We start from the raw sequence: 21,859 nt of genomic DNA, 5'->3' as shown, positions 1-21,859 counted from the left end.
AATCATCATATATATTGAGGAATTTGGGGACACCTGGGTGGCTAGGTTGGTTAAACGTCTGACTCTTGATTTCAGCTCAGGTCATGATCTCATGGTCATGGGATCGAGCCCTGTGTCAGACTCTGCACTGACCATGAAGCCTGCTTACGATTCTTTCTCCCTCTCCCCCTTTTCCCCTCCCCCATGCACGTGTCTGTGTGCGTGTGTGTGCGTGTGTGCGTGCACGTGCTCTCTCTCAAAAAAAAATTGAGGAATTTTTGTTGGCTGTTAGAGATGGCATATAACAGAGTCTAGTATGGTAGGATGTAGAAAATTATTTGGAAGAAATGAATTTTAAAGAGGGTAAAGGATCATAAAGAATTGGCCTGTGCGGAGTCATGGACGGCAGTGCTTTCCAGACTGTTTGGCTTTCATGGACTGAAAAATTACCTTCTAGTTCCTTCCAGATAGAGGGGAAAGGAGAATTGTCAGGGAGCTGCAGACTTTTACTTTTTCCAGTAGGACATTGAATAAGGAACCAGATTCTTTTATTGTCATTATTTTGTGAAAGATTTTTTTTTTTTTTTTTTTAATTTTTAAGTAATTTCTATACCCATGTCACAACCCTGGGATCAGCTGCTGCCTGCTCTTCCAACTGAGCCAGCCAGGTGCCCTGAAAAGGTTTTTTTTTTTAATCACAAAAAAGAGTAGGAAAGACATATTCTCAGAGTAAAGGACAGTTAAGAAGGAAAAACTGTCTCCACCGGCTTTGTGTTTGTTATTTCACCACGGATCCGTCAAGACTTCATTGTGGACCTGTCCTGACTCAAAGACTGGCATTTGGAGACTCGTTCCGTGGGAGGAGCCAAGCCAGGAGTTTTAGTGAGAGGAGCAGTGCCAGTGGGATCTTGGGGCGGTGTAGGTGTGGGGGAGAATAGAGAACAGTTAGTGCTTCAGTGTTTTGAGAGCTAATAAATTTGAAACATTGTAGAAAGAGGGCGTTGCTTGCTAAGTCCTTGCAAATGTTGTTTGGGGAAAATTTCCTAGCAAATGTGTGTGCAAGGGATAGATTAAACCAGAGGAAGACTTGAGGTGAGAATTCTCTCTAGAAGGCTACTGAAGGAACTTAGTCATTGAAATGATAGAGATCTGGACTATAGTTATGGATGTGGAAAACGAGAGCGCTCAAATATTGTAACAGCAGTAAAAGAATCTGCTCATACGCAGGGATTGACAAAGGGAGGCAAAATGTGACTGTGAACGTTCTGAGCTCAGGGAACTAGAAAAGGAGGCATCGTAGAAAAATAGATGGGTTTTGATGGGATATTTCATATGCTCCAGACTGTAATCTCTAGCATTCTAACGGAATAAGTGTCAGAAGCACCGAAGGCACAGGACTGAAGGGGGATCGATGCCAATAGAATCTGTGAGGCGGGTGGGGCAAAATAAGAGACAGGAGTGTAGACAGGAGCCTAAAGCCCCAGAGAGCAGGTGCCTCATCTGAGAAGGGAACTATTGGTGACTGCTATAATAGAGAGGTAAAGACCATTGGATTTAGTTGGGAAGGCTCCCTGATGACCCAGAGAAAGGAGCATTTTAAGTAATTTCAGGAACTTGAAATTTTTCAGTTTGGTGATGGGCTAGTTCAGACTTTTTGTTTCACAGATGAGGAAGCTTCTGACTTTGGCTGTCTCTTGCTTCTGGGTATTGGGAGGAGGAAGGTTGTATTGGCTCTCTGTTTGGTAGAAAACAATGTAGTTTTAGGTCAAGTGCATCCAGAGAGCACAAGGAGTAAGATGTCTTAAAGTCGGATAAAGATTTTTTAGCTTAAATAATTATTTGTTCTCTCCACACTATTAACATCATAGAGCAGTCATTCCAGCTCTACAAATACACTTTCTTCTTGGACCTTCGGGGTTTTGAAGGAACAAAATTATCTGCTGGGAGAAATGCTAACGTTTTAGGCGCTGATTCTTCTCTAATTATTGTTGCTGATACTTTACCTTCAGAGAAACGCAAATCTGGATTATGTTTTTGAGCTTTGAAAACCTCAAGTTTGTATTTTTTTTGTTTTTTACCGAAAACTACTTTAAAGCTCTTTGTGTTCTAGGAGCTGCAGATGGATCAACAAGCGAAAAAACGTCTGCAAGAGGAGTTTGATGCATCTTTAGAGGAAAAAGATCAGCACATCAGTGTTCTCCAGACTCAGGTAAAAGATTACAAGAAAAAGTGTGTGGCGTTTGGATAGAGAAAAATGAAGGGAGTTTTGAGGCTCTAGATGTTACAAAATGGCCTTTTTTTCTTTTTTTTTTGAGAGCGAGAGAGAGAGAGAGAGAGAGTGGAGAGTGTGTGTGTGTGTGTGTGGGGGTGCACATGTGTGAGCCAGAGAGGGGCAGTGGGGGAGAGAATCCCAAGCAGGCTCCATGCTCAGCACAGAGCCTGACATGGGGTCGATCCCAGGACCATGAGATCATGACCTGAGCTCAGCCACCAGGTGCCCCAAAATGGCCTATTTTTTTTTTTTTTTTTTTTTTTAATTTTTGAGAGATAGTGAGCGAGTGAGCATGAGCGAGGGAGGGCACAGAGAGAGGGAGACACAGAATCCAAAGTGGGCTCTGCACGGACAGCACTGACCCCATGTGGGTCTCGAACTCATGACCTGAGCTGAAGTTGGATGCTTAACCGACTGAGCCACCCAGGCGCCCCTATCATCTTATTTTCTAATGCACATTTCTTTTTTAGGTTTCTCTGCTGAAACAGCGGTTACGAAACGGCCCCATGAATGTTGATTTACCGAAACCGTGTCCTCAGATGGAACCACAGGCTGAAGGTGCCACTAAAGAGAACACGGAGAGTGATATAGAGCCAGTAGGTAAGCTTCATCTTGTGAAAAAGTTAGTTTAGAAGCTAGGGGAGGATGTTGAGAGTTTCCGGGGCATGATGTGGGCTGAGATAGAAAAGTGTCCTCCTACGATTTCCAGAAAGATGCACGAGTGTTTGTTACTTTGGTTCTTTGTTTGTTGTGGTTATTCAGGAGAACGGAGCTAAGTCATTGTTTTAAGACTTGAAAGCCCGTGAGTAGCACCACGTTTTCGTTGTAATTAAAATTCACTCTAGCGCTCACTTCAGCAGCACATACGCTAAAATTCATGATGTTACACTGTTTTATTGATAGTGGTAGCTAGATTTCGTAAAAACAGATCCATCCTGTTTAAGATAAGTGAATTTGTTCTTGTCGCTGGCTATTTCATTTTTTAAGTAATACTGCTTAAATATTTCTGCATTCAAAGATATCTGTATTTGCTTTCTAATTAGAAAAGAAGGCATAGGGGCACTGGGTGGCTCAGGCAGTTAAGCGTCCAACTTCAGCTCAGGTCATGATCTCACAGTCCTTGAGTTCGAGCCCCGTGTCAGGCTCTGTGCTGACAGCTCGGAGCCTGGGGCCTGCCCGTGTCTCCTCTTCTCTCTGCCCCTTCCCCTCTCATTCTGTGTCTTTCTCTCTCTCTCTCAAAAATAAATAAACATTAAAAAAAGAAAAGAAAGAATAGTAAATTTTGTCTCACAATCCAGTTGTTGCCCTCCATACTCTTTGAGGCTTTAAGGTACATAGTCAGCAAAATCCCCACTTTTTATTTAGTAGGTCTTTCTCCCAAAGATGCTTATGACAAATCGTTAGTCCGGGCAGGGCCAGAGTTAGGTGCTGAACAGCCATCTGTGTGAGCAACCAGCCTATAAAGGGTCCTGAAATTCCCCTGTGAGTATGGAAACTTTACTCATAAACGTATGGAGAATGTAGAAAGCTGTACTTACCAGAACTCCTCTCAGGAACAGATGAGGATACATTAGAAAAATTTCTTATTAATCCCCTTGGGATGGGAGCCAGGACACAGAGGGCACTTTTGAATAACAAAAGACGGTCATCCAACTGTCTTTCAAGGAGGGTGGACTCTGGCAAGTTAGTTAACTACTGGGTGTTTTGTGCCCTTTGGGGTGGGGTTGTACCATAGGTCCGGTGAATGCACTGCCCTGCTTCTTCAGATACAGGCTATACAAATAGTGACTGAGCAGAGGCTGGGAAGGGTAGGCCTCTCTTCTCCGTCCGGCTCAGAGGACAGCAGAGCGTAGGGTGAGAGTGCACCCCTGTGTACTAACAGGAACTGTTCCCAGAGAGCCCTTCTGTTCCTTACTGACTGCCCCTGCCCGTGCTGCTTTATTGATCGCCGTAGATGGAGCTTCTGCTAAAAGCCTGCAAGTACTTCAGCAGAGAGTTAAGCGGCAAGAGAATCTCCTGCAGCGTTGTAAGGCAACAATTCAGTCGCATAAGGAACAATGCGCACTGCTAACCAGTGAGAAAGACGCTCTGCAAGAACAGCTAGATGAAAGGCTTCAAGAACTAGAAAAGATGAAGGTAAAAGCTCAAATGAGTTTGGCTTGATGTAACCCTGTAAAGCTAGATCCACCGGCCCCAGCGTGGCCTGCATCGCCCTCTCCTGCAAAGCCCTTCCCTTCTTCCGTGCACAGTACAGAGAGGACTCCCAGTTGCCCTGAGATTTGTAGCATTGACCGTCCTTTCCCGACGTCCTGTGCGCCGTTGCTCCTACTGGGCTGACAAGTATCCAAATTAGACAGAATGTGTAGAGTTCTCATGTGAGGAGAAGCTTTCTTAGAGATGGAAATGAATTTTTAAAATTTTTTTAGGAGCTTCATATGGCTGAGAAGACTAAACTTATCACTCAGTTGCGTGATGCAAAGAACTTAATTGAACAGCTTGAACAAGATAAGGTAAACCAATAAACCTTATGATACTAAAAGTTTTCAGGGGGCCCCAGAATTCACTTTGGAAGCAGGTAGAAGCATTCAGGCATATGCTTTCCAAAGTTATTACAGCTGCTTCCCTGAAACATCTTTTTGTTGTAATTTTGAAATTTAAATAACTGTTAGCATTAGTTGTATATCATGTGAAGCCGATTCTCTGTCATTTTTTGATTCCGGTAAGCGTTTTGATTTATAGATTAGCGTAACTATTGCAAAATAAATCTAGTTATAGTACCTAAGTACTTTTCAGAGAAACGTTGAATTTTTTTTATAGGTAAGACATTACTGAAAGTGAATGATGTTAAGTATTGTCTTCAAATATAACAGAAACAGATTAATCTCTCAGATAAATTGCCTTAAGTAAAGAAGTGGTAGTGTGTGTATTAGTATGAACGGAAGTTTGGGCCAACAAATTTTAGGATGTACAGGTGAGATTGGCAGTTTACAGAGGGAGTAGCAGCTGTGGCCATGGCAGCAAAGACAACTGAAAATTCATGGGTGAATCCTTTCCCCCCAGGTCTTTCAGCCCCAAGTTCTTGGTTTCTTTTTCTAAAGCAGCTCCCAGTTGGTTCACGTTGTCCACCATTTTCTTTAATATGCTACATTATAGCTATAGTATTTAAGGTGACCAGGCAATTAAGAACATGTCAGAGCTGTTTACTTTTGAAACGTGTTAGCAATCTTTTCATTCTCCGATGTCACTTTGCTAGATTCAACTCTATCCACTTCATGAAGGCCCACCTTAAAAAAAGCAAACCCACCACCCAGCTTCAACAGTTGACATCTCTGGGCTCATCTTGTTTTGCCTGCACATGTCTAGCCCTTATTATCCTCAACCCAGAATTTACTTTGTTGTACAGCAAATCCAAGAAGTCTCGTAATTTCTTCCCTAAGTATTTTGATGTATTTTTAAAACAAAAGACTCTTTTTATTTCTATAAAAATATAACTACATTTTCATGTTTACCGTCTAAAAATGTAATAATTCCTTAATACCACCACCTATCTGGTTTCAGATTTTGCCTTTTGTCTCATACTTTTTCCCCCTTCTCTGTGAGTCAAGATCTAAGTAAGTTTCTTTCATTGCAGTTGGTTGACATGTGACTCTTAAGACTTCTTTTAATCAGTAGGTTCCATTGCCCGTCCCTCCCGCCCCGTGTCTCTTTTTCTCCATTGTGATTTGGTTTTTGAAGAAACTGAAGGTTGACGATCTTGTTTTGAAATTTTGTATAATCCCCATTCACCTGGTTTGTATCTGTCCATTAATATCAGCCATCCGGAAGAGTCACAGCGTAAACCGAGGTTTGACAAACCCCACAAGTAAAGTCATAATCTTAAGATCATGAAATAGCTGTCCCCAGATCTTATTTTTCAGGAGACAAGTTGAACCACCCTGTTTTTTGTTAGCCGCAAATGACTGATTCAGTGTATAATATATAATGTATAATACATAATATCCCTTTTCCCCTTAGTGACCTTCATTTCATGTGTAGATTATCCAGAGAGCGGGAGGACAGTAGCAGTTAGCAAATTGGAGGAGTTGGGGTGGCACCAGAGATTGGCACAAGAGAAAAGAGAAAAAGCAGGCAGACTATCACAGTCTTGGCCCATCATTGTGGCAGCAGTAACCTTCCGCCTTCAGTGGCCTCTGAGGCTCTCCCCGTGTTCCAGCACAGATCGATAACTGTAGTTCATGGTAGCCCTGAGCCAAGTACAAAAGGCTGTATTGTGTTCATTATAAACTAGTTACTGAGATAGGGAACATTGGCGCAAACACTTATAGGAAGATTATAAATCTTTTAACTAAAATGTGTTTTTAACACTCAAAAGTTTGAACTTACTATTAAAATAATTTTTCATATTAACAAATACCCTGATCTGCCAGGTAACCAGAGTTGTTATAGTATATAGTGTAGTATAGAGCACAGAGCACACACTTCAGTTTGTGAAATACTAAAATCGTTCTTATGCTCTACTTAGTACGAAATACTAGGTTTTCTGCCTTTTAAGTGAGTTTGATATGTGCTATCGATGATGCAGCTTTGTTAGGCAAACACTTCAGTGTCTGCACTTCTGTTTAGGGAATGGTAATAGCAGAGACGAAACGTCAGATGCACGAAACCCTGGAAATGAAAGAAGAAGAAATTGCTCAACTTCGTAGTCGCATCAAACAGATGACTACCCAGGGAGAGGAGTTACGGGAACAGAAAGAAAAGTCCGAAAGAGCTGGTAAGAACTCAGGGGTTATTTGTTTGACGTTAGAACTCAAAAGTCATGTAAAGTGATCGACCAAACAACATTGAGAGAAACTAGTTAACTTTTGATATTGATACAGAGATTCTGTATAGATACCGAACTGTTCCTTAGAGGAGGGAGGGGCTGGTGGACTGCAGCCTGTGGGTGGAATCCAGCCCACGGATGGCCCATTTGTAGGACTCTCAAGCTTAGAATGCTTTCTACATTTTTCTATAGTTAGAAAAAGGAAGAATATGTGACAGACACCACGCGTGGCCCGCCAAGCCTAAAATGGTTATCGTTTGGCCCTTTTATAGAAACGTTTGCTGACTCCTGCCTCGGCGTATCAAACTTCAGGTTGACAATTTTGGAACTCCCCAAGTAGGCACAGCGGTACACAGCAAACAATTGCTGCCCTACAGATGCTCTAGGGTAAACAAAGAGCTTAAGATAGAGTATAGAAAAAAGTCTAAGATAAGCCTCTACACATAGCAGAGTTAGTTTTGTCACAACAAACGGAGGCCGTGAAAGTGTAGAGACCAGCATAGTATTCCACAAGGTGCGATGCTGAGTCACGTGAAGAAAGAGAGGAGAGAGCAGAGTGAACGAGCACTTCGGGTTCGTGAGGGTGTGAGTGTTGAGTTGGGCCTCCAGGAATGAATAGAAGGGGCCTAGGCGGAGAGGTGGGGGCAGCACACATTTCAGTTACTACAAGGTCAGCGGCAGGCACGGTGAGTCGAGTGGGTGTGTGAATCGGCGGCAAACAGTTCTTGCTCGAGTGGGAAACGAAGTTGGATTGTGAAAGAACGGACTGTTAAAATCTTGAAAGGTGAGTAGCTCAGTGTAGACTGTGGTGTACAAGGCAACAAGAAACCGGTCGTGGGAAAGCATACTGTGATGGAAGCTAGTGTTTTATACTGAAAAGAAATGAGGTGGGAAGTCAGACTTAAAAAAGCAAAGGCAGAAATCTGGGCACGAAGGACTGAGAACTTGGGCCACCTTGGCTGGGATGGGTCTGAAAGAGAGAGGAAGAGTAGAACCTGCCAAATCTGGTGTGTGATCGACTTTCAGGGGCAGCAAAACAGCAGAAATCTAAGATGACTCCAAGGTTTGAAGCTGGGGAGACTGAATGAAAAGTGAGAAGTCAGAATAGGAAATCTAACCGGGGAATTTGAGGAATGGAGTAAAAGGAGGGGTTTGCTTGGATACTTTGAATTTTCTCAGCCATGAGCTTTCCAAATGAAAGTGACTTACAGGAATTTGGAAAAAGACACTAGGGCATTTTTCAGGAGTCCGTAGCCTAAGGTTGAAGCCTGTGGTGAAGTCTGTGGGAGAGAGAGGCTGATCTCTCCGAAGGGTTGAGTTTTGCCGCGGTACGAGCAGTGGGGTTGATGTGTGTTAGCACAGCCGTGGCTGCTACTATGACTGTTGGCCAACATTTAGTTTTTCTTAGGCAAGGCTCTTATAAATGCTTGGCTTGTATTTTCTCGGGTGTGTACATGCATTCAATCCCCTCAGTTTCTTTGAAGTAGGTACTATTATTACAAATAGGAAAACCCACGATCGCGGAAGTTAAGTAGTTTGCCTACATTCACGCACGAGAGAGTGAGTGTGTAGTAGGTTTTGAATCCACTCGTTTTGAGTCCAGAGTCTGTGCTCTGAACCGTAGAAATCTAGAGTCTGGCAGAGAGAAATAAGCGAGAGGGAAAAAAGTTACACAAGAAGTCACAGGAATTGTGGATAGTTGTGCTTTTGGGGGAATATAAAAACCATTTGCAGAAGTGAGAGAGAGGTGGGTTGAAGATTTTAAGAAAGGTCTCCAACTTTGGTGAGGATTTGACTCCCAGGATGCAGTTTCAAAAATGATTTTAGAAACCAGGTTATAAAATTTAAGGAGGGAAATGAATTGGATGAGAGAGCTATTTGGTTGACACCAGATGTGCTCATAAATATCTCTTTGAAGTGTTTTATTGGTAAGTATCTGGGGAATTTAGTTAATGAATTTGTTCCCAGTAAACCCAAGAAAATATCCCTTCAGAGAGCATTAATTGACAGCAACTGTCAGAATACAATCTCTGAAAAATTACCGGAAGCAGTTTGAGGGTTGTGAGACATTGTTAAACAGGTTTGCTTTCAGTGAATAAAAAACCAAATGTATGGTCTCAGTTTCTCATAGCAAGCCTTACCATTTTCAGGACTGCTTTTGTTGACTAATGTAACCAGTCAAGAGAAAATAATACTGTTTAGGGGGTTATTATTTTTTTTTTTTAAATTGGAGTGTATCTTGGGAGGAGGTAGAAACCCATGACCCAGTATCAAGTTGAAAGAGGTGCGTGACAGAAAGGTAGACAAAATATATAGTTAATTCACATGTAGGGCTAACATTTCGCAGGCTCCTATTCCAGTCAGTTCATCAGTTAGCATAGCCTTCCTTTTCTTGCTTCTTCAGAACATGGTTGTATTTTGTCTTTAAATGGCATTTTCATAAAACTGTATTTTGTGTAAATATTTCATAGCTTATAGGTTGAGAAACTTTTCTGTTTCTGTTACTGTAAAAATATCAAAACTTAATAAGTGCTTAAAGAGGGAATTATGATTTAAAGTTATTTAATAGAGACATTAACTTTGGAAAGTCTTTGGATCACTTTGTTGTAAGTGTTTTTATAGATATTTTAAAAATTATATTTGTAGTCCCAATTATTGGACTGTGACAGAAAGTTGTAACAGACTCATTCTGCATCGAAGATACTGCCTTTTCAATCTATAATGAAAGCTGGTTTTGCACAAGTGCCTTTCATCTACTGATCTTGAGTCTGAACAGAACTGTTGAAATGTAAAACAGTGTTTAGTTCAAATATAAAATGCCTCTGCCAATTGACAGAAGAATTCCAATTTAGTGCTGAGAGTAGGAAAAGGTGTTTGTAAAGGAAGTAGAGGTTCCATATGGTCTGTGAACATTATCTGGCACTTGGAGAAGTCTCTTCCTCTGTGAAATATTTGTCTTTCTCTTTCTTGAATTTAAAATTCAAAGGCTAAACACATAAAAGCTGGCCATGGGAAAGAAGCATTAACGGCATTAATTAACATCGTTAAAGCTTGTAGTTGTTAAAGATTTTTAGAAGTAAATTCGTCTACATAAAACAATTATAAGAGAATATAAACTCTCCTAATGCATTTTTAACCGTAAAAAATTTAACTCTATTTAGTAATTCTTGGCATGTGGCCATCAGGAGACAATAGTTTATTTTTTTGGCTCCCTTATTTTGGAGTTAAGAATCAGCTCAAGTGCATTTCCCGCTACTTTTCTTGGAAAACAATCTATTGCACGAGTTCTAATAGTTTTTCTAAATGAGCTGTGATGCCTCCCATATGTTAGAGGACAAGGAAATCGGCATGGCTTTGATTTTAAAAAGAACAGTTCTATCCTAAAAGGCTGAAACTATGTGAATGTGGTGATCTGTCTCCTTTACAGTATATGCTGTATCAACCTGTATTACTTACTGTCCTCCCTAGGGGAGAGGAAGCTGGGCATGGTTTTTGACGTATGGTACTATAGCACTCTTGTTTTGTTAAAATTATTTATTTTAGTGGATAAAGAAAACCAAAGCCAAATCTGTTTGTTAGAAGCATTTTGCTACAATTGTTGATACTGTTCCTTTCTAGCTGTAACTTAAGAACAGATGGCTGTATCTTCAAGTAACCAGGTTTTAAACTTAGAGAAGTCTGGTGATTGAGCTTTAGTTGCATAATGCCGTATTTTAGATGCTAGGTCTTACCACTAATGGCTAGAATATTATCGATTCGGCGCAACACCAGTGCAGAATGTTACTGCTGCTTAAGTTCACACTAGGTTTTGGCTGTTCTGTATGTGTGCATGTGTATGTTTTAAGTGTGGGCGGGATGGGGGGAGGTAGCTGGCTAGTTATTAATACAGTGTGTTACAAAAACATTGGAAAATAGAGAAAATGTAAGCACGTCGCTGTTGTTTCAATACACTTCCATTTAGTCTTTTCTCCAATCCTTATTTTTATATTATTGTAATCATATTATACATATAATTTTATATGCTCCCTTCTTTCCATTTAGCATTATATTAGGAGTACTCTTACGTGTTGCTAAAATACTAACATATTTTAATGGCTGTGTCAGAATGCATGTACGTCATTTACTTAACCATTTCTCTCTTGATCAACATCTGAGTTATTTTATATTTTTGCTGTTATGAATAATACTGTAACAACTCTGTGATACAGCTTATTCCATCTTTGAATTTTTTCTCAGGATAAATTCTTACCCATAGACTTCTAGTCTTTTTTGTAAGTTACCTTTATGGATTTAAATATAGCCACTACAAAAAATCCACACCACAGTGTTAACTGCCCCCCTCCCCCTCCCCCTTAAAATGTTCTAGCCTATAGTTACGTAAAATGAATAAAATATTCTGTTTGGATTAGGAAAGTTTCCAGAGTGCTTTCCAGAATATCTTTTGTAAACCTTGTTTCCCTTTCATTTACCCCGTCTTTGCCTAAGTCGTGTGTTTTATATGATTGGCTGCATTTAAACACTTAGATTAACTCATAACATTCTTTGCTTTTTTATTGCCATGTTGTGTTTGTGCAGGAAATAAGTTTTTTATTCATTTGTGTGGTATAGGCCTGGTGTCAGATATTCAGTGGAATATATTTATTTGACATTCGAAGGACCCTCTTAATAGAGTTCATGTATTTCAATCATATGTAAGAGATTTATTCATATTTATATAATAAGCGAAAATCACATGTGTATTTAAGTGCTTTGTTAGTTGCTGATAATTTATGTAACACAGTTTTCTTGGAGTCTTAAGTCTCACAAAACATCTTATTTTTGTGCATCCACACATGCCAATAAGTGAATCATGGTGCCTTTCCCAAGCCTTGTATGAACAGGACTGGGGTAAGGGCTGATTTTTTTTTCTTATCATGGGTACTTAGAAAAAGCTTTATCAAGAAAATTCCATGTTTCTCAGGCAAAAAAGTATGAATCAAAGTAGAGTTTAAATCTGTCATGTTCGATAAGTAATATGTACCTATTTTGGCACTAAATGTATACCTGGCGGAAAAATTTATTATTTTAAATGGAATTAGATTTTCATTCATTATAGGTGGTTTATTTAATAGCCATATATTCATGGTACTTGATATATTCTACAACAGTAGCTGTGCATCCTTATATTTCCATAGTCTTGTCATCTTGCACTTCTGTCCCTGGCAATGTCACTGTTACTGGAAAGCATCGGGAACACATTTCTTTGCTACAGAATCGTATTTTCATTCCTTCTTTTTTATCTGAGTGTAGTTGATGCACAATATTACATCAGTTTCAGATGTATGACCTAATGATTGGACAAAACTATACATTATGCTGTGCTCACAAGTGTAGCTCCCCATCTGTTCTCACACAGTGCTGTTACAGTACCCCTGACTGTCAATCATACTTTTGATTTAATTAATTTTACTTGTCTTTAGTTACATTTTTCAAGATTAGCCTGGTGTTGTCAAGGTATAGATAAATTGCATGGTTGATGTAAGGATTGCATGAACATTTGGATAGATCTGTAAAATTAAAAAAAATTTTCAAAGTCAGGGCATGGTCCGTCTATAGAGCGAACCTTGTTACGTATTTTGGAAAGTGGCTTAAAGAGTAGATTTCCATTGCAAAGGTGATCTTACATTTCTGGAGGCCCCAATTTGTATATGTGTTGTACTATCTGGGTCATACCACTGGGTGGTAGTATTCTTCTCTTTTACATAAGCTCTAGACAAGTGGTTTTCAAACTTCTTCATCTCGGGAACCTCTTTACACTGTTAAAACTTACTGAGGATGCCAAAGAGCTTTTGTTTATGTGGGTTACGTGTAACGATATTCGCTGTATTAGAAATTCAGACTAGGAAATGAAAACATTTCTTAGTGCATTTAAAAATACCAATTATAAACCTGTTACATACTGGCCTAAATGCTTTTATAAAAATTACTAATATTTTTTAAAACAAAATTTAGTGAGAAGAGTGGTCTTGTTTTACATTTTTTCTTATCTCATTGTTCGGCTTATAATAAGAGGATTTTCATGCCTATTTCTGTATTCAATCTGTTGTGATATGTTATTTTGGTTGAAATATATGAGGACAATCTGCCATTATACAGCTATGCAGATACGTATTTGGAAAACAGACGACCTCTGAAAGGGTCTCAGGACCCTTGGATCTTTGTACCACACCTTGAAAACTGCTAGTCTATACTTCTGCTTTTGTTCACAAAAGAGCCTTGATGGTGGGTTGGAAGTCTGATAAAATTCTCTTTATTGCTTTCTGTTAGCTTGCATTTCATTCATTTTGTAGTATTGCCTGTTTTTTTTTTTTTGTTTTTGTTTTTGTTTTTGTTCTTGTTTTTGTTTTTTGTTCAATAACCTGAATTTCAGCAGTTCTTTTGCTGGGAGAGAGACACAGGCACTGGCTTACTTATTCACTCTTGATGGTATCAGTCAGCTTCTTAGGGTCAACAGTTAATCTGCAGCTTGGCAGCCTTTCCCCACCTGTGCATCTGTGCTTATTCCCTGCAGAGGGAGTAGAGATGGGCCTTCTCTTCCTTCGGTAGAGCGTCCTCTGGGATAGAACCACGAACAGGAGCACTACCTCGATCTCGGCGTTCTGGCAATTGTTATTGCGATTGGTCAGGAGTTTGAGGATGAGGAGAGGCAGAGGTGGTGAAGTGCCAAATGTTACATTCCTCCTCGCTTCGCCCAAGGTTTATTCCCCAGTCCCTTTACTCCTTCAGCCGCCTTTTCGTCAAAGAGGGTCTTTTTGACACCCAGTGCCTACTAGCTACTAGCCAGTGAATGTTTGATGAGTGAATGGTTGGATGATTGATCAGCTAGAGGTGACCAGCCTTTCTCACTTAAATTTAACTGCCGGCGAGCATTTGTCTGTTTTTGGAATCCCCGTGGATGTCAGTGAAACTCGTCTGAAGTGGAAGGCGAGGAACCTGGTCATAAAGTTATGGCCTCCCCTGGCATTTTACTTTTGACAGAGGACCCTTCTTAAGGTTTATTAAATTTTTGCCTAGAAACATTTTCAAAGTTTTGTTTTTTTTTTTTAAATTGAATACCAAGTGCCTGAGATACATTGAATTTTGCTTTGGAAGAACACCGCGTGTTCTTGCAACATGTGGCAGCAGCCTGTGCTTCGCCTTCCCGTTGTCGTGTGCTGTGACCGTGGTTTTCCTGCGCACTCTTGCATGTTGGCGGAGGACTTGTCAGCGGTGGCTGATGCACGCTTTCTTTCTCCCCGCTCGCTTATCCTTTGTTGGCGACTAGAAGGTAAATTATGTAGACATTCAGAACATACTTCTTCAGTACTCACGTTAAAATCCTAGCATAGTTTCCTTTTGGGAAGAGTGGGAAATTCATCTTTAGAGTGTTACCAGCTGTGGACACCACTTTTCTGCATCCGATGGTAATAAGATCAGAAGGTGAGACATTTCTGGTTAGTAAGCAAACTCTCAGTATAGCCTCCTTCAACGTCGAGATGATGGGACTCCTTGTTGGAGGCACACTTCCTGCGAGGAAGCGGCTTCATTGGTGGTACGGGGTAGAATCCAGATGGATTTGCAGTATGACAACCTCCCCCCCCCCTCCCTTTTTCTGGATACTTACTAACATTTCCATAGAGCAGAGTGGAGATGGAACACGGCTGAGTTTTTGTGTGTCTCTCAGAAGTATAACATAACTATGTTTTGTTGAGAGTTAGAAGCCATCAGTAATTGACTGATTCGGAAATTCTGGTGTAGTAAGATGCATTATTGTCCAACTGAGCTGGATCAATGTCAGCAGTCTTAAAGAGTTTTTAAAAATAATGCAAGGTGAGGATTATTCCTTAAATAAAATTTGAAAGTTCTGGCACCAAGCTTTATATATTCAAGTTGATTTATCATCTGAGGGGAAAGTTGGATGCCTTAGTTTTTGCATTTGAATGAGAATGTTGAATTAAAAAATTTCGAAGATTTCTTTCTAGGTATAAAATTATGTGGTTCTCTGACATGGTAGCAGAAAGTGGGAGATAAAAAGAACTGTGGAACCGGATCTATCCTATTATTTATTTATTTATTAAAAAAAATTTTTTTAATGTTTGTTTATTTTTGAGACAGAGAGAGAGCGCAGGTGGGGGAGGGGCAGAGAGAGAGGGAGACACAGAATCTGAAACAGGCTCCAGGCTCTGAGCTGTCAGCACAGAGCCCGATGCGGGGCTGGAACCCATGAGATCATGAGATCATGACCTGAGCCGAAGTCGGACGCTTAACCGACTGAGCCACCCAGGCGCCCCGAGATCTATCCTATTTTAATCATTGTATGATGCATAATCAAGTGACTTAGGAAAATGATTTCAGTGGATGAAACACTAAAATTAGAATGTAATAGAGGAGAATATTCTAAATTTTACTGAGTGGGGTTAGAAAACTGAATTATTGGAAAATTATTTCTGAATAGGAACTTTGTGACATACATTTTTTGTTGTTTCCAAAGGTGAGAGCACTACATCTATTTTTGTAGTGTGCTGGATTCTGGAATTTTAAGAATGAAACTGAGGAAAATTCACTTGGTATTGCCTATATACAGTTTTGTTTTATTTTGCTTAATCAGGACAAGTTTTTCATTTAAAACTTGATTTGTTGGACGAATATCAAAACTACCTTCAGGTTTTCCAGAGCCTGATTTCAGAGATTTCTGTAAAGTGCTTAGAAATGCCAGGATACTATTTGACATGCTGAATAATAGTGGTAATGGAACGATGCTGGTGACATCCAGGCATTAAAAAAATTCTTTTTCCGTTTTTTTTCTTTCCCAGATTTAAACCATCAGCACAAACTGAGCAGTAAGCACTTTATTATAGAATTTCTTTCCCATAATTGATCACTTGACTTTAGGAAACTGGTTCTTAAGAAATTAGGAAACTAATTTTGTGTTAGTAACAAGAGATATTTCTTGATGCTTGATGCTAACATTTACTATAGTAAAAGAACATCTAAAGAAAACAAAAACAACATTCTCCTTTGAATATTTTGTTTTCCAACATATTTATACCTGAGAATCTTGGAGTTTGCAGGCAAATACCGGTAAAGTTAGAGCAGGAATCTTTAAAATTTTTTTTGAAATGTTTTTATTTATTTTTGAGAGAGAGAGAGAGAGAATGAGACTGAGCAAGAGCAGGGGAGGGGCAGAGAGAGAGGGAGACACAGAATCCAAAGCAGGATCCAGGCTCTGAGCTGTCAGCTCAGAGCCCGACGCGGGGCTCAAACTCACGGACCGTGAGATCATGACCTGAGCCGAAGTCGGCCGCTTAACCGACGGAGCCACCCAGGCACCCCCATGAGCAGGAATCTTTAAAAAAGGATGTCAGCTAATTAATAACCTTCTGAAATTTAAAGCATCAGTTTTTTACGTTGGGCATATAAAATGAACAAATTGGACAGGTTTAAAACATTTTTTTAATTAAAAAAATTTTTAAGTTTATTTATTTATTTTGAGAAAGAAAGAGAGTGAGCATGAGTGGAGTAGGGACAGAGAGAGAAGGAGAGAGAATTCCAAGTAGGTTCTGCACTGTCAATGCAGAGCCTGACACGGGACTTGAACTCACAAATGGTGAGATCATGACTTGAGCCGAGATCAAGAATTGGACGCTTAACTGACTGAGCCACCCAGGCACCCCTGAACAGGTTTTTTTTTTTTTTTTTTTTTAAATCAAGGTATATGGTTGCTAGAGAAGTTATTTTTTTAAATGTTGAGCAAAGTAAGTTGTGTTTCCCAGTTGTTACTAGAGTACAGCCTTTCTTATGCCTTTTTTTTTTTTTTTTTTTTTTTTTTTTTTTTTTTACTAATGCAACTTACCATTAAGAAAATGCTGTAGAACAGATATTTGTCTTCAGGTATGAAATTCCTCTGCCCAAACCACTGTCTGTTAAGGTGAAGCCAAGTTGTGGTTAGTAAATGGGCTTTTTGTTTTTGAGATGCCATAGGTTAAAGTTGCACATTTCTTATACCACTGAGGGTAAAAATACTATAAATATTAATGAACTGCCTCTCCTCTGGACATAGGTTTCTTGATAGCATTAAAAACCCATCCGGAAAATTTGTGTTTTATTTATAGTCCATCTCTGTGGTGAAGGGAGCCTGGTGTCTTCTGTGAGGACTAAAGAAAATAATCTAGGATGATAATAGCAGTTCCCACTGCTATTTTTTTTTTTTTAATGTTTATTTATTTTTAAGAGACAGAGAGACAGAGTGTGAGCAGGGAAGGGGCAGAGAGAGAGGGAGACACAGAATCCGAAGCAGGCTCCAGGCTCTGAGCTGTCAGCACAGAGCCTGACGCGGGGCTCGAACTCACGGACCGCGAGATCGTGACCTGAGCCAAAGTCGGACGCTCAACTGACTGAGCCACCCAGGCGCCCCCCCACTGCTATTTTGATAGCATATCATTATGCCGGTAGAGAGAAAGAGAAACACGTACAATGCACACATGCACACACATACTTGTGCACAGATACATCTACACACAAGCACACGCACACATTCTCAGTGCCGAGTTACCCAGTAGTTGTACCCACCCTATCTGGTTTTGTTGGAAGCCGGGTGAGCTGTTGGCCTCCTTAAAGATAATACTACTGTATCCTAGATGATTGTTTTTGCAGGGCCTGAATTCTTCTCTCACACAAGGACACCCTGCTGGTAGAGCTGTTTTTTTTTTTTTTTTTTTTGAAGTTTATTTATTTATTTTGAGAGCGAGAGGAGGAGCGCATAAGTGAGGGAGGAGCAGAGAGAGGGGGAGAGAAAGAATCCCAAGCAGGCTCCACGCTGTGAGCACAGAGCCTGACGCAGGGCTCAGCCTCATGAACCGTGAGATCATGACCTGAGCCGAAATCAAGAGTCGGAAGCTTAACCCCACTGAGCCACCCAGGTGCCCCTAGCAGTGCCTTTCTATATACAGTTGAATCAGTAAAGGTTTCTTTCTAGTCAGTGGCCTTAGTTTGAAGCTTGTACAAAGGGTACGTTCCATGTCATTATACATCGTTTAAATATGTGATTCAGCTGGTAAATGGTAAAACAAAACCCAAAAAACTCTGCTCTTTTATTACATGGTTAAGAGGTTTGTAAAAATAGGATCAGTCAAAGAATAATTTTTCCATTCTTAAAAATGTCCTTGTGAGTATATAATAATATTACCTACTTATTGACAATAGGTAAGAACTCCATAGCAAACAAGAAAGCAGTTGAAATTACATCATACAGAAGGAGGAGTAAGTCTTCATTTCTTTGCATTTGCTATCCGTAAGGACACTTGTAGGCAGAAAGTGTGGGGAACCATTACTACTTTAATTTTTTCCCAAACTCCTGAGTTTAAGTTCATATAAGTAGTCTTAAGATCTGAATCCAGAATTCAGTGACAAGCTGATTTCAGGAACTGGACACTGGACACTTCTTGCGGCTTTGTGGAACGGCTCAGAAATATCTCTTGGCTTAAAACAAAAATGAGTATTTTAACCTGTCTTGCTACTGCTGCTCATAGTTCCCATAAATTGGATATGAAACACTTTAGCTCAATGATAGTATTTCTTGAGATACTTGTTTTCTGCTGTTTTCCTTATAGCTTTTGAGGAACTTGAAAAAGCCTTGAGTACAGCCCAAAAAACAGAAGAAGCACGGAGAAAAATGAAGGCAGAAATGGATGAACAAATAAAAGCTATTGAAAAAGCGAGGGAGGAGGAACGCACCATTCTACAGAACGAATTAAGTCGGGTGAAGCAGGAGGTTGTTGATGTGATGAAAGTAAGAATCATTCTAGATTGAAACAGGCTACAGCAATTTTGAAACTTAAAGTCTTATGCTTTTCCTACAATTTTTGACTGTAAAGAAGAATTAATTTATGTTTTAGACCTTGACCATTTTGTGAGTTCTGGATATAGGAAAAAAATCACTTTGATAGAGAAAAGAATTTATATCATTGTGGATATACTTTCCAGACGTAGTCTCTGCATATAATTTCTCTTTGCTGTTTTATAATCTCTTTTAAATTTTTTAACACAAAAGATAGTATGCTATATATACTGTTCTTTGTGTGTGTGTGTGTGTGTGTGTGTGTGTGTATACATGTATATATATACATGTATACACACACACCACTTAATGTGTTCCATATCGTTGACAATTGGTAATGATGCCACGTTTGAGGTTTTGGTTTTTGTTATGCTGCATTTGTCTTAAAGACTGCTCAGGATTTCACCGTATGAATGTTTCATAATTTAATCCGCCTTCTGATTTTTTCATTTTCTGTTTTTTTTTCATTTTCTGCTGTTGCAATTGGTGAATATCCTTACTGTATTTGCTCACATGTATGTTTCTTTAGAATAGTTTCCTAGAAGTGGAATATTAGGCAGAGATTATGTGTACTTTCAATTATTGCAGTTGCTACAAGCTCTATAGAGGACACTTTATACTCTCGCAAGTGATGTATTACCTCACAAGGATGGTGTTACTTTTTTTTTTTTTTTTAATCTTTCCAAGATGAGGAGTTAAAAGAAAATGACATTGTAGTTTTAATGTGCTTATCTTTTTATCAGTATGATAAACATTTTTTATTTTGAGAGAGCAGGCATGCACACGTGTGCAAGTGGTGGAGGGTCAGAGAGAGAGGGAGAGAGAATCCCAAGCAGGCTTCTCACTGTCAGTGTGGAGCCTGACGCAGGGCTCGAACTCATGAATTGTGAGATCGTGACCTGAGTCAAAATCAAGAGTCAGACGCTTCAGCACAGAGCCTGGAGGCTCTGTGCTCAACTGACTGAGCCACCCAGGCACCCCTGATAAACATGTTTTTATATATTTAAAAGGAATTGGTAGTTTTTTCTCTTTGAGTTGCTTGGTCAACTCTTTAACTCATTTTCCTTTTGGACAGTTGGTCTTACTGATTTGTGTAAGTTTTTTACGTATAGTAGGAATTAGTTCTTTGACTATACAGTGCATTTATCCAAATAATTTTTTTTCTCTCTCTCATTTTAATTGACTTTGTTTATCACTTATTTTTGCTTTGGGATTGGTCTTTTGTTGTTTTGTTGGCCATGTAGAGATTTTTCTATTTGGATTTTTGTTCTGCTTGTAAAAATACATTCTCACTGACATCAGTTAAAAATTCTACTTTTTTTGTGGCACGTATATGCTTTCATTTTTTATTGTTAAATCTTTGATCCAATTGGAATTTATTTGGTGTAAGGAGTGAGGTAGGGATCCAACTTGAATTTGTTTCCAGGTGACCATAATCCATGTTTTCCCTTTTGACATGACGTACTACTTTATTTCATCCTAAATTGTTGTGCTACATATTGGTCTCTTTCTTGAATTCTCTGTGCTATTCCATTGCTTTTCCTGACTATATGCCAGTATTACACTGTTCTAATTACTCTGGTTTTATAATATGTTCTATTGTTTGGTAGCCTCCCCTTATTATGCTTATTTTTCAGAAGAGTGCTGGCTATTCTTGCATGTTTATTTTGTCCACCGGACCCCTCCACCCCCATTCTGTTGGTAGTTTTGTTCAGTTACATTACATTTTTAGATTTATTCAGGGAGGTTTGACCTTTTTGTAAGATTAAGTCTTCCTCTCCCAGAAAGAACAAGGCCAGTACTTTCTAATAAATAGTGTATTTACCGGAAAGCTAGATTGGTGCAGCCAGGGCAACTTGACCTCAGTGGAGTGCCCTCTCCTGTAAGAATGGCTCCTGCAGCAACAGCTCTCCTTGTCTCAAATGAGTGATACACTCTGTAGGCTTTTCTTTTTAACTATTGAGACTTTGGTCACTTTTGATTTCTGTGGGAAATACGTTTTGATTTTTTCCTCTTACACTGTTGTCTTGATGATTAAGTTGTAATAAAGGGTTACTTAGTTGTAGAATACATATTTTGGGAGTTTCACTTTAACTATTTGGCTGACCTTCAGAAACACGCAGAACAAATTGCTAAACTGCAGAAGCTTCACGAAAAGGAGTTGGCCAGAAAAGAGCAGGAACTGACCAAGAAGTTTCAGACCCAAGAAAGGCAATTTCAGGAGCAAATGAAAATAGCTCTCGTAAGTACCCGTTTTGTTTTTGTTATAGGTAAACTTTGTAGCTTTATAGAGTTCTCTCCTCACCCCTAACTTCTAGCTTGAAGTCAGACTACTGGCGGCCTTGACCTTTGAGTGCATAGAGAGGGTAGGATGTAGGCAGGAAAAAGGCTGTCACAGCTTGTTAACTTGGCATTGTGTGAAAATTGTATTAACCAACAAGCTTTCATTAGCCAGTTTGTTTGTGTATCATCCCTCTTACCCTGGCGGTAGGGTAGGCTGTGATGGTGGAGAAGTAAAGGGGACGGTCGGCTAAGTGAAGCTGTGAACCAGGGACTGCATAACTCAGGAAGAATGTCTAAAGACTCACCAGATTGAGTGTACCAGAGTTCAAAGCTCACAAAGTTTTGTCTGAAATGCATTCTATTTTTATTTTATTTTAAGTTTATTTATTTATTTTGAGAGAGAGCGCACTGTGCACGCGCATGCACGGGAAGGACAGAGAGAGAGGGAGAGAGAGAATTCCAAGCAGACTCTGCACTGTTAGCGGGGCTTGTCTCATAAACTGTGAGATCGTGACCTGAGCTGAGATCAGGAGTCTGATGCTTAACCAACTGAGCTACCCAAGTGCCCCATGAAATGCATTTTAAAGGAGAAAAAATGAAAATGACCCAAGTAGTTTTCATTTTAAGTAGAATGGTTTCAGTAGTAATT

At 39.7% G+C, this 21,859-nt stretch overlaps 1 protein-coding gene across 6 annotated transcripts in view; it reads left to right on the top strand.

Annotated features, from left to right (window-relative positions):
* GOLGA4 (golgin A4) overlaps positions 1 to 21,859 on the top strand; it is a 124,616-nt gene that overhangs the window by 49,909 nt on the left and 52,848 nt on the right. For 5 of the 6 annotated variants that reach the window (XM_042903770.1, XM_042903768.1, XM_042903766.1 and 2 more), the window contains 7 exons: positions 2,090 to 2,188; positions 2,722 to 2,851; positions 4,206 to 4,387; positions 4,678 to 4,761; positions 6,875 to 7,022; positions 18,701 to 18,879; positions 21,041 to 21,169. In XM_042903770.1, coding sequence (XP_042759704.1) covers positions 2,090 to 2,188; positions 2,722 to 2,851; positions 4,206 to 4,387; positions 4,678 to 4,761; positions 6,875 to 7,022; positions 18,701 to 18,879; positions 21,041 to 21,169 — 951 coding nt within the window. The remainder of the gene's footprint in view (positions 1 to 2,089; positions 2,189 to 2,721; positions 2,852 to 4,205; positions 4,388 to 4,677; positions 4,762 to 6,874; positions 7,023 to 18,700; positions 18,880 to 21,040; positions 21,170 to 21,859) is intronic. The other variant, XM_042903767.1, reaches the window with a different exon arrangement.

Source organism: Panthera leo, chromosome C2, assembly GCF_018350215.1.
Source record: "Panthera leo isolate Ple1 chromosome C2, P.leo_Ple1_pat1.1, whole genome shotgun sequence".
Lineage (NCBI taxonomy): Eukaryota > Metazoa > Chordata > Mammalia > Carnivora > Felidae > Panthera > Panthera leo.
This window is presented reverse-complemented; position numbering and strand designations above follow the sequence as displayed.